The 11,933-nt window shown below is 29.7% G+C and overlaps 2 protein-coding genes across 5 annotated transcripts; one reads left to right on the top strand and one right to left on the bottom strand.

Annotated features, from left to right (window-relative positions):
* Positions 1-241: 241 nt before the first annotated feature.
* Positions 242-11,597, bottom strand: LOC145188138 (endosomal/lysosomal proton channel TMEM175-like). 3 transcript variants are annotated; one of them, XM_090085584.1, is made up of 3 exons: positions 11,506-11,564; positions 5,489-5,603; positions 242-2,097 (listed from the first exon to the last, which is right to left on the bottom strand). In XM_090085584.1, exon 3 carries the CDS (start codon positions 2,095-2,097, stop codon positions 466-468), a length of 1,632 nt encoding a protein of 543 aa, XP_089941710.1. In that variant the 5' UTR covers positions 5,489-5,603; positions 11,506-11,564; the 3' UTR covers positions 242-465. The 3 variants fall into 3 exon arrangements, with proteins under 3 accessions (XP_089941710.1, XP_089941700.1, XP_089941695.1); XM_090085574.1 differs by lacking the exon at positions 5,489-5,603 and having other exon boundaries at positions 11,506-11,597; XM_090085569.1 differs by lacking the exon at positions 5,489-5,603 and having other exon boundaries at positions 242-2,115; positions 11,506-11,563.
* LOC145187655 (uncharacterized) lies at positions 5,613-7,429 on the top strand. Of its 2 annotated transcripts, XM_080064110.2 has the most exons (5): positions 5,613-5,778; positions 5,895-5,982; positions 6,135-6,317; positions 6,429-6,584; positions 6,823-7,429. In XM_080064110.2, the coding sequence occupies exons 1-5, from the start codon at positions 5,774-5,776 to the stop codon at positions 6,901-6,903; spliced, it is 513 nt and encodes a 170-aa protein (XP_079920236.2). In that variant the 5' UTR covers positions 5,613-5,773; the 3' UTR covers positions 6,904-7,429. The 2 variants fall into 2 exon arrangements, with proteins under 2 accessions (XP_079920236.2, XP_089941748.1); XM_090085622.1 differs by lacking the exon at positions 6,135-6,317 and having other exon boundaries at positions 5,614-5,778.
* Positions 11,598-11,933: the final 336 nt, after the last annotated feature.

Here is an 11,933-nt window from a genome sequence, read left to right as displayed (position 1 = left end):
AGCTACGAAGGATTTTGGAGCCTGAATGAGTTGGTAGAAGATGAAGAGCAAAAAGTTTCCGAGTTAGAGAATGAAAATCGCCAAGCGCCTGGGCTTGAGTTAGAGAAGCGCCTGGGCTTGAAGATAAAATGTTATTCAACCTCGTGATAACACATTTTACTTTTGAAATCTTTGAACAAAATATTTCTTTCAGTATGAACTTAAATACAAGAACTTGAAACAAGAAGTTTTCTTGTGATAATTTTCAACATTTTTTATTTTGCATCAAACCAACAACTTTGTATCATGTGACAAAAAGTTAACAACTTAAGTATAACAAATAAAATTTATAACGGAATTAACAATAAAAAATATTTACGAACAGAAGATTTACAAACACTTCAAAAGATTCCCATATTAAACATTAACAGTTAGAGAAAGTTCAAAAAAATACATATTTTCTTATATAACCCTTTCTCTTTTTAGTTAATCTAGGTTTCCGTTTCTTATCCCAGAAAATTCAGCTTGTAAAGAAATAACAGACTTAAGTTCGACATTTTTTATAGTTTCGTATTCTGCCATTTTTTCTTGGTCAGAGCATGGTTTACGTAAGATGGTAAAAGTGTATCGCAAATGAGGTACAGTTTTTCCAACATGGTTCATTAGTGTGACTTTAGCTATAAAAAATGAGCACACAGATGCAAAGAATGTTACATACAAAACGTAAAGTGCTGAAGAAGCGGAACTTAAACTTCCGGACATACAAATTAATGACCAAAATGGTATATTTAATGCTTTAACCAATGTATACAAATGCTGACGGGTGTTTGTTTTGAAATGTGCAAATGAAGCCCAGTCGTGCAAGTATTTAGTTCCTGTTAGCAAACCATATAATAATATAAAAAAGTTTGCAATACTTGAACAAAGCACGATCATTGCAGAAAAACGAATAGCAAACTTGGAATCATCGTTCCTCTTAGTTGCAAATTTTAAAATCATATTTGTTGCAAGAGGGCAAAGACAACAAAATGCCAGAAATATTTTCTGAAAATACAGCATAATCGAGGTAAAGGTTTTAATCAAATGTAGGACGGTGTGATTAATGTACCATAGAGCCGAAGCTGTGCAAAACGTGGCGAAAAACTTGAGAAACTCAGATTTCATTTGCATCAATGTATTGCTTAAGCCATATTGGTTGACATCCTCTTGATTGGGAAATTCCTCCACAGTAATATCAAGTATAATAATGCAGGCAATTACAGCAATAGCTGCATCGCTCATAACTTCTACACGTTCTTTCGAAACATTACCTTTTGAAAAATGTAACAAAAACGAGACTTTTTCTGTTTCTTCATATTTGTATATTCGTCGACGAACGAACCAGTAAAGTTTGCTAATCGTGGGCATAAAGGTTAGTAAAGCGATAAAGGCCCAAGATATACCAAAGTGAACTAAAGAAAACGCACCACCAGTTACTAGTAAGATTAAACTAACTAAAGGTCTAAAAATCATTATCAGAAGTAACTCTCGAAGATCAGACTTGGACCAATTCTTCAAATCAATATGCAGAAGCTTTGGTGAATGTGTTGCATACAAAACCATTCCAATATCTAGTACTTGAAGAACGCCTAAAACAACGCATGTTGCTAAAATGGCAACTTTCTCATAAGGATAATGCCCTTGCAGTGTCAACGCAAATGGAAGAACAGTAGTCGTTAGCATCTCAAAAATAACCAATGTTAAAACAAAATCATCGACTCGTTTGATTACAATTGCTCGAATGTTCATATTTTCCCAAACAGTGAGTACAATTATAAACCCCAAAAAAAACATGATAAACTCTGTGTGAACAGCAGAAACAAACTCGGAAAGAGATTGCTCATCTTTCTTTTTTTTTAAATTCTTTAAAGGTAGTACAAGAAAGGTTGCACAAGTTGCCATTATTGCGTCAGTATAAGCAAGCATGCGATTTGTGGATACAATATCTCCTCGATGATGATCTTCCGGCAATAACTCTTCAACATGATCATCATAGCGTTCTTCCAAGAGTTTGTGTTTACTCCTGGTTCGAATGAGCTTTTTTCTTTCTGAGGATGCGTTTATTTCTTCACTTTCCATCTTATTTTTAAAAAAATGCTTTTTATTTAATAGACATTAATTAAAATACTATTCATAAAATTTTTCAAACATTTCTAGCAATGTTAATTACATTTTGCTTAGCATTAATGTATTATCTTTACTATAGAACTTGCGTGTAGATGTTTTTTTCATAAAAAAAAATACACTAAAAGTATAACAGTAAAGAATTATCATGTGGCGAATAAAATTTTTACAAATAAGTCTTTGATATATCTGTTTATGAGCGAGTGAAAAATATATTTTTGTAAACTTTAGCGTATTAACTCATGTTAGTCGTTTTTATGACCATGCATAGGGATGATGTATTGGGATGGATGTATTGGGATGGATTGTGCGCGATGGTTTTAATGGATTTAAAAAAAATTGGCTGTATTGTGTTATGCTGAAATAAATTATTCATATTCACGAATTGTGCTAAATTTGTCACTTTGAGAGGTCAATTTAAAAATGGTGTAACACTAAACTGTTCAAAAGTATGTATAACACTAAACTTCATACAGTAAGATAGGATAATGTTTGTAAAAACCAGTACTAACATAATAAATTACCGGCAATCATCAGCCAAAATGCATAAATTTTTACAAGAAAAAAAAATTTGATTAAAGCCTTTTTTTTACTATTAACTTTATTAGGGGTGGGCGATTGTATATTTTAGCTGAAGATTGCCGGTACGCCGGTATGAAAACTTAAATATCAAGAAAGTTGTCATCCTTCACTGTACTTTCAATGTAATTGCTATTTTCAATTGAGCACTCTTGAGTGCAGAAGTCTTTTACTAATATATATGTATACATACATACATACATACATACATACATACATACATACATACATACATACATACATACATACATACATACATACATACATACATACATACATACATACATACATACATACATACATACATACATACATACATACATACATACATACATACATACATACATACATACATACATACATACATACATACATACATACATACATACATACATACATACATACATACACACATACATATGAGGGTAGCTATTGCCCTAGTGCATAAAGAAAATGAAAAAGAAATATTTCTCTACAACTTATATGTTCCAGTACTAGCACTACTAGTGCTAACAGTTTATCCAGTTCGTTACTTTTTGTTAATTTCGCTTTATCAAGTGCAAAAAAACAAAAAATGTTGGAAAAAAATTGGGCCTTAAAAGTTATAAATTGATTTCTGTTCTATTTTCTTCTCAAATAGTGTCATTACAAAAAGTTGCATAAGTTGCTAATACGGACATGTTAAGTTAATTTTATGACATTTTTTGAGAATTTGAGAAGATCTGAAAACTAAAATACATAAAATGGGTCCAAAAGCAATAAAAGAAACATCAAAATGAAGATAAACTAAAATTAGCAGCAGTTGGTAAATAGTTTATGAGAATTGCCTCAGAAATTCTCAGAAAATTTTTAAAACGACGAATAAGTGCTATTTAATATCATCCAGCATCTGGATGATAATTCTCTTTAAAAGATGTGAATCTGAAAAGCATAATCTTCGCTTTATCCTACTGAGCTTGCGAGATGGCGGTGGAAGTATTGATTTTTGAAACTGCTTTAATTTTAATCGAGTAGTTTTGTGTAATATCTCTTTACGATTGGAAAGGTTGAATCAACCAACGCACATTTATATAGAGACGCGAGAGAACTGCATGATTCCATCGGTAGTCATGCTGATTGTTTGAAACGAATGTTCGTAAGCTCGTATAGAAGAAAATGCTTGGATGGAACAAAATTATTTTAATGCCTTTGCCAGTTCGATCACTAGATATTATTCCAATAAAAATTATTTGGGCTCGGATGGACAGAGAGCTAGTTGAGGTCCGAAAAAATTCAATAAATAAGAGTATAGTTCCAAACAAAATTTGCAGTAATCTAGTTAAATTTTTGCAAAAGTGATGCATAGCTTGCAAGAAAGACACGTTAGGAATATATTTTAACCTACCCAGCAAGCACACAACGTTGAAACAATGTTGAAATAACGTTGATCAACGTCGATCAACGTTATTTCAACATTGTTTCAACGTTGTGTGCTTGCTGGGTATACACCCACTTGCAAGGTGGCTTTTTTAAAAAAAGATAAACTTTAATTTTTCTTTTCGCCTTATTATTCAGCAAACCGCTAAGACAATGTTATTTTCATTGATGTGACCCGTTTAAAGCTTATTAAATTATTTTTAAAAATGCAATAAATTTTGCTACATCTCAGATGCTTCTTCTTTCTTAATATTCAGTCAATGGTCAAAAGAATGGCCAAAACTTTCCCTATTTGCTCGTTATCAAAGAGAAAACACTTTATGTCATCTCTTTCTATTAAATAAACAACTCGTAAGAAAGATTATTAATCAAAAAAGGAGCACGCAAACGTTGTTGAAATTAGCACCATATGCCTCCTAGTTCTAACGGCTTTGGTATGTCATTTTCATTTAAGCTTTTCAACTCAATTCCGTATGTTAGCTTTAACTTTATTTCTGTGTTAAGTAAAATCTAATTCAAGGCATAACATACTAAACATATTGACTTGTCTCAGGCTCTTTAAAGATATCAGTCGTTTTTAATCTCAAGTCTGATATGCAAAAAAAGGCAGTTAAATTGCGAATTGCAAGCTAACCGCATTTATGCATTATCTGCTCCAGAAGAATACTATTGCTGGTCTGTGCTGTTCTGGTAAACTTGACTATGCTAACCCAGCAATCACACAACGTTGTGTGCTTGCTGGGAAGGTTGTAATTGTAACGCTTGTTCTATAGGTAGTTCCCTCACCATTAAAAAAACCTGGTTTTCAACCGAAATTTTAGTCGATTCAGTTAACTTCGCCTCTGATTAAAATGTCTTTTTTTATAAACTTTGAATAGTTATACAAATATAAATAATTAACAAATAATTGATTTGAATATGGTTTATATAAGCAACATTCAATGTCATTAATTTCAGTTATATTGGAATTGATGATATTGATAAATTTAGTATGGTATGAATAATTATAACATTTGCTAACTAGCCATAAGTGGATCCAAAATATTTCTGTTATTATATTTTTTTTGGTCTATTTTTTTAATCTTTGGTGATAACTAAATTTTTAATTTTCGTGTAAACTGCATCACATAAAACAGTTCTGGCCCACTGCATGCTGGGAACTTTAGTTATTACATGACTCAAAATTTAAGCTTAATTCAAAGAAATAGAGTTGTAAATATGGTTCTTTATTCATATCTAGCGCTGCTAAACAGTGAACCTATAAATTTATTAAATTTTATCAGCATTATTTTGTATTAGAATCACAATAATTATTTTTATGAGATATATTTGAATAGTTTGGAAACGTTACCTTGACACACTTTGAATTTTTTCACGCTGACATTGTTCTAAAATTAAAGTTCATGTCAAATTAAGTATTCTTATTTCATGGTGCGTTTCATATGAAGCCTGTGGTGAGCAACACCCTACAAAAAGGATCGATAACTACAAATAAACGGTGACCAAACAACCTCATAACATTAAAGCTAAGGAATTCGTTTTATATGTTTTCATAGAAACATAAAATCTAAAAAAAAATTTATTGAAAAATAAAACCTTGCAAGCGTGATAACAACTTAGAACCAAGAAAAAAAGAATGAGGTAAATATGATTTAAAGTGAATTGTAAATAGCGGTCAAAATAAAAAAAACTGTAAATATTGGTGGAAATAAAAGAATGATGCAATACTGTAACCAATTTAATTTTTTATTTTTAAGTGGAGATAAGAAAGTAAAAGGGTCAAAGAAAAAACTTGGTTTGAGCTTTTTTGCGAGACCAAGTGGAGTTTTGATGATGTTAAATCTGGTATGCTTTTTGTTACTTTAACGCATTGATTAAAATGAATGAAAATCTCTAGATTGATTTAGTGTTTAACGATATTTAACCAGTAAAATCTCTAACTTTGAAACGTAGGTCTCTAAAATTGTTTTACAGCTGAAAAAAATTAAACTTTTTAGTTGCTCTCCTTGATCTGCTTCTTTTTAACTATCGGATGGACAGGGTCACCATCCAGTTACTACCAGGTACCCTTATATCTCGCTACCACAGTCCATGCGATCGTCATGCTTGTATTTTACATCATAATTGTAGCAAAGAAAAATCATTGTTGCTTTTCATCTCCGAAAGGGTTGCATTTTACGGTGACGATTATTTTTTCGTTTTTAAAAATGCGATTGTTTTATTTTATTGTTTTATTTTTACTAAGGTTGATAAAAAAAAAAAAGGTTAGAAAAATAAATTTTTGTTTTTAGATGTTTATTCATACGACTATCACAGCTCTCACTTTCATCGTATTCTCTGGAATTCTGGCAGTTCGGGCCAGTAAGTTGGACTATGCAGTTTCAAAGCCATTATTTGTTTTGGATATGTGCAGCATTAACGGATGTGATACTCTCGCAGCTGCTGCGGTTTGTATTTATTTTTTGCACGAATAAGATTTTTTTTATGTCTTTCTTGAGTGAAGTGTTTGTTTCTTTTGCGTTGAAGTAATAATTTGTTGCTCCCAGTTTTTATAGCTTTGTAGTGTAGGTATATTATGTATTATCATTAAATTATGCTACAGTTACGCTTTGTGATTGAAGATATAAATCGTACAATAAATATTGTTCATTAGACTTTCCTTATAATTTTCCTTTTTATTTCCAGGGAATTGGATTGGTTACTGCAGTATCTCTAATCGCAGAAGCATCATTTCATGCGTGGGAGTGGCAGATTTTTTCTAAGTAATATGTATTTTTGGGTCAAATAAACTCCGCAAGTTTTATCAGTAATCAATCATAGCTTGATTTTTGTGCAAAAAAATTATCTTTAACGGACACTTTTTTAACGATTGTGTGGAACACAAGTCGCTTCTTAAGTAAAGTAACTAAAATTGTGTTTTAATAAAAAGAAAACAATGTAAGCCTATTTATTTATTTAAGATTGTGAAACCTGACACTGTAATATCATTATATTTATGACTATATTTTTGAATAATTGAGACGTTACTATACAGACTATATATTTTTGAGTAATTTGAGACGTTGTACATCTTAACCAAAGCTTTTTTTAAAGAACTTTACTTGAAAAAGACATGCTATTAGAAATACAAAGTTTTTAAGATTTTAACAATAAATTTATTAGCTTTTTATTTTGCATTTTCATTAATATAAGTAAATGCATAGTATTATGTTGGTCTTTTAGTTTGTAGTGGTATTTTAGGTACGTATACACTGGCGTGTATGTCGACATCGCGTATAAAACTTATTGATAATATTGAGTTATTTTTTGTCAGAAATTAAAAACCCACGAATAAATCGTAATAAAAAAAAGTCAAAAAGTTTAAAATATCAATTGTAAAATACATTTACAATTTTTAAAACTTCCATTACTCGTCAAAACTTTAATTGTAGAACTTGTCCGTGACATGATTTCTGACATGATACTTTGTATAATCATTATTTCTGTATATTCATTATTTTCATTCGCCTAATTAGTTGCATCAGCTTCCAAATCATCTGCATTGCCTTCCAAATCACATACATTATCTGCAAATAAAGCATTATATTCCGATCCATCCATACCATTTTTGGATACCGTATTTCAGGAATGAATATTTGATCATAGATTGATTTACAAATTTTTGTAATACGAATAATGTTAGGTAACTTTAAGTTGCCATCTTTGATTATAAATGCTGAGCCTAAATTTATCCACTCAGTCCGCATCTTATCAAGGGGATATTTAAAGAGTTTGTTGATACAGACTTCTAGTGACTGGATGCCGGTAGCTATAAACTTTTTTTTTTATTTATATATATTTTTTATGACTTGTGTTTAAGTCGAAGTGATAAATTTGATTTAGTAATCTGTCTGAAATTTCTCAACTTATACGCGAGAAAATTAAATACTCTGTGAGTTTTAAATAAATTTTCTAGGAAAATTGGTTAAAAAAAAATCGCCGCAGTTTTTAAGATTTGGTGCTGTAGTTAGGCTTGGATTAGGTTTGGATAGGGTATATTTAGGTTAACTTACTTAAGGGGGAAACTACGAAATTAAAAAGTGGTTTAAAAATAAAATCATATATCATCATGTTTAATGGAACAACTTACAAGATTCATCTATTAATAATTAAAAAGATTTTTCTAGAATAAAAAATAACTAAATTGAATCTACCGTTATTAACTATTTAGTTATTAACTATTTACAGAAAATTGAGTAAAATTCGTTATAAATTTAAGATTTTTTTACGATTGTTAACGATATTTCATTTTTTCCTTTTATATTATAAATAAAAATTCGAAATCCTTATAAAAGTTATCTTTGATCGTTTTTGAATTTGTTTTCTTTCATCTTCAAATAAACAATAATTATAATAGAAGTAAAAATTAATCGTAGATTTTCTAATTTAAATATATCTGGAGATCTAAGTTAATGGTCTGATTTTTATATTTACTCTAGTTAAATTCAATTTACACTTGGGAGGGGTAACTTTAGCTAGGGAAAGTCATCTTTTTCACTCTCCTTTTATGTTCTTTTTTACTTTTTTGATTTTATTATAAGCTATCAAAAGAAACAAAAACATTTCTTAAACTTTTTGATGGCTAATGAAAAAATTGCTTAACTTTTGGATGGCCAATAAAAAAGTTGCTTACTTGAAGCGTTAATAAGTGGCATGTAATTTTTTTTTGCAAAATTATATAATAGAGAAAATTAATTTGAATAAATATTCCTCCATGCTGAAATATTTATTATACTGCATAGCTTCCCATTTTCCAATTTTAGTTTTTCTTTCAACCATTAAAGAATTTTCGTCTGACATTTTTGAAACATTTAGTTCAGAACACTTATCCAGACAGTGTGATTCGTGTAAAATTTCACGAATTCACGTACAAGTAAATTGTTTCAATTTTTTTTTAATAAACTGTTGAAATTTTTTGAAACTCAAGAAAACTATCTGATTGAAACGAAATGATTGCGACTTTTCACGATTATTTAAGATGTTCATGAACATTCATAAATGAGATTTATGTTCGTGAACATCTTAAATAATCGTGATTTTTTTAAGTTATGGTTTACATCTCACGAAAAACTTCGTGAAGTAATAAATACGATCATTTTGGTAACAAAATCAATCAAAAAAGAGAATCAGGTCAAAAAAAGCTATGATAAGATCACGCTTTAATTCAGTATTTTGCATGACCAGCAGATGCTTTTTCACAGACTCGAATACATTTTGGAATAGATTCAATCAGATGCATACGAATTTCGTTTCAAATTTTATCTAGTGCAAGTTTCAATTGCGCAACGTTTTCAGCATTCTCTCTTCATATTTTCTTGTCCATACATGACCAAATATTTTAAATGGAGTTCGGATCCGGTGATCGTGCAGGCCAGAGTAGAAGATTAGCTTGTTGCCTTTGAAACCACTCTTTCACCGAGTTGGCAGTATGTGCCGTTGCACCTTCCTGTTGGAAAATCCAATTTTATACCTTCCAAAAAGTGATCTAGCATTAAGCAAAAGGTTTTTCTCTGAGGTCTCTTTGTAATTATACTGGTTAATTTCCCCTGTATAAATGTTTTGAAATCCTATTCTTTAATGAGAAATTTATCCCCATATCGAGCCGCCACCGTCTTGTACTCATGGTACACAAAATCTTTCCTTTTATTTCTTTGAAGCTAATCTTTTAAGGATAAATATTGATTTACAATTAAACACCTCAAAATTTGATTCAACACTAAAAATGACTTTCGATTAATCTTCTACTGACCAGTGAAGTCTTTCCTTACAACACTAATAACTTTTAATCCTATTTGCTACCCTTAAAAGCGGTTTTCTGGCAGCAACATAACAATCAATACTCTTTTAATTAACACACCTCCTCTCTCTGTGCTATAACTAAATAGCTAATTTTAGGATCTTCCTTTAATAAAATAAGCTTTGATTCCCTAGAATTAAGTTTTGACGGGTTGCCAATTCCTGATGAATCTTAATTATTATTTGAAAGTTTGTAGTTTTTCATCGTTGTTTGAACACAGCAGCAAGTTTTTAGGATTCTCGTATTATTAGTTTAAGAGTTTTTAAGTTTAAATTAACTGACCTTACATTTTTATTATTATAGTTTTTTTGATCTGGTTCTCTCTTTTGATTAATTTTGGTACCAAAATGATATATATTTTTTTAATTTTTTTTATTTTGGTTATAAAATTTTGGTCCATATAAAAAATTTTTTAAAAATTCCTCTTCTCTTTTTTTTATTTTTTAAAAAGCATGGAAATAATTTAAGTAACTGATAAAAAAATCCAAGTGAACTTACATATTTGAAAGCCACTGTATGTCGTAAATCATTTTAATTATCAAATAACGTTATTTTAATATATAAATACTTAGTTTTATATTTTTAACTTTTTTTTATCCGATTGTGCAATCAAAGTTAAAATCACATCTTTAAAATTTCTTTTGTTAAAAGGTTTAAAAAAATTTAGAATTTACTTTTAAAATAATTTACGTAAATTTTTTTAGTAACCCAAGATAAACGTTTTAATCGTTTCACATGTCCTCGTCACTTTTCTGGTGCTTTTTTTAAAAAGCTTATAAAAAATCCGAATCGATCAATAAGCTAAGAAAAAATGATGTCAGTTAAAAGTTAACAATTTTAGTTGTGTTGCTACAAGTCAATTTGGAAATCTCTTCTTTCTCAATTCAGAGGCAACGAACTGATGCTCAACAACACAAAAAGCTTTTTAAAAAACTGAAAGTTTCGTAATAGTCGTGGCAATAATTTATGAAACAAAGAACTTTCCCCCTTATATCTGTTAAAGAAAAAGCTTATTAAACGTTGAAAAGAGATAAAAAATAATAATAATAATAATAATAATAGTAATAAAAAAAAACAAACAATAAACTAAAAACAATTTTAAAAATGCGAAAAGAAAAGAATGTAAAGAAGTATTAGATGCCTGCAAGAAAGAATACATCGGCCGGTTAGCAACCATGTTGTTCAAGTAATGTATACGACTAAGCCATCGCCAAATTGATAAACGGTTAACAAATTGACAAATCATAGAAGTTAAGAAAAAAAAGGACAAATTAGACCTGTGCTACACTTTGTATTAAAAGATTATAATAGAGTTTTTTCATTGAATCTTAATAACGAATTTGTTTTCTTTAGACGCTTTCATTGCTAAACTTTTAAAAGCTATTAATAACGATGCTAATAATTACGATGGTAATAGTTACGAATTCAAAGCAAAATAAAAAGTGTTTTCAAAATAAAAGTTTATAAATATTGAACAGTATTTTCAATTGAGAAAAAAGTGGAAGAAATTAATTATACGTGCAATAGCTTACCTGCAGTTTGTCGTTGGTTCGAAAATTAAATGAGGTCGCCATTTGTTCTTTTGTGTAAAAAGCTTAAATTATCTTTTGAACATTTGATGGACGTTTTCGATAAGAAAACATCCTATATTTGCATAATATAATTACTTAATTTCCCATGAGTCATTTTTTTTTTCTCCTATCATTTTTAATTAATTACATTATTTATTTTTTGGTGACCATGGAATCTGTGACGGCAAGAGAGCAGTTTGTCATAAAGGATTGTAATTGATTGTGAAAAATAATAAAATATTATGCAGAAGCTTTTAACTTATATGATAGAAATATTTCCGTCTTTGCAACAATCGTGTTTTAGGTTGCAACGTGACTTAGGTTGATAATTAATTTGGTTTGCAATCACGCAGGAACGTGCTTTAAACACTTTACGTTACAGCAGAATT

Source organism: Hydra viridissima, unplaced genomic scaffold (assembly GCF_058129835.1).
Source record: "Hydra viridissima isolate aposymbiotic clone 2 unplaced genomic scaffold, HvirCarnegie_v1 scaffold_1, whole genome shotgun sequence".
Lineage (NCBI taxonomy): Eukaryota > Metazoa > Cnidaria > Hydrozoa > Anthoathecata > Hydridae > Hydra > Hydra viridissima.
Note: the sequence above shows the minus strand (reverse complement) of the source record. Positions and strands in the feature narration are given on the sequence as shown.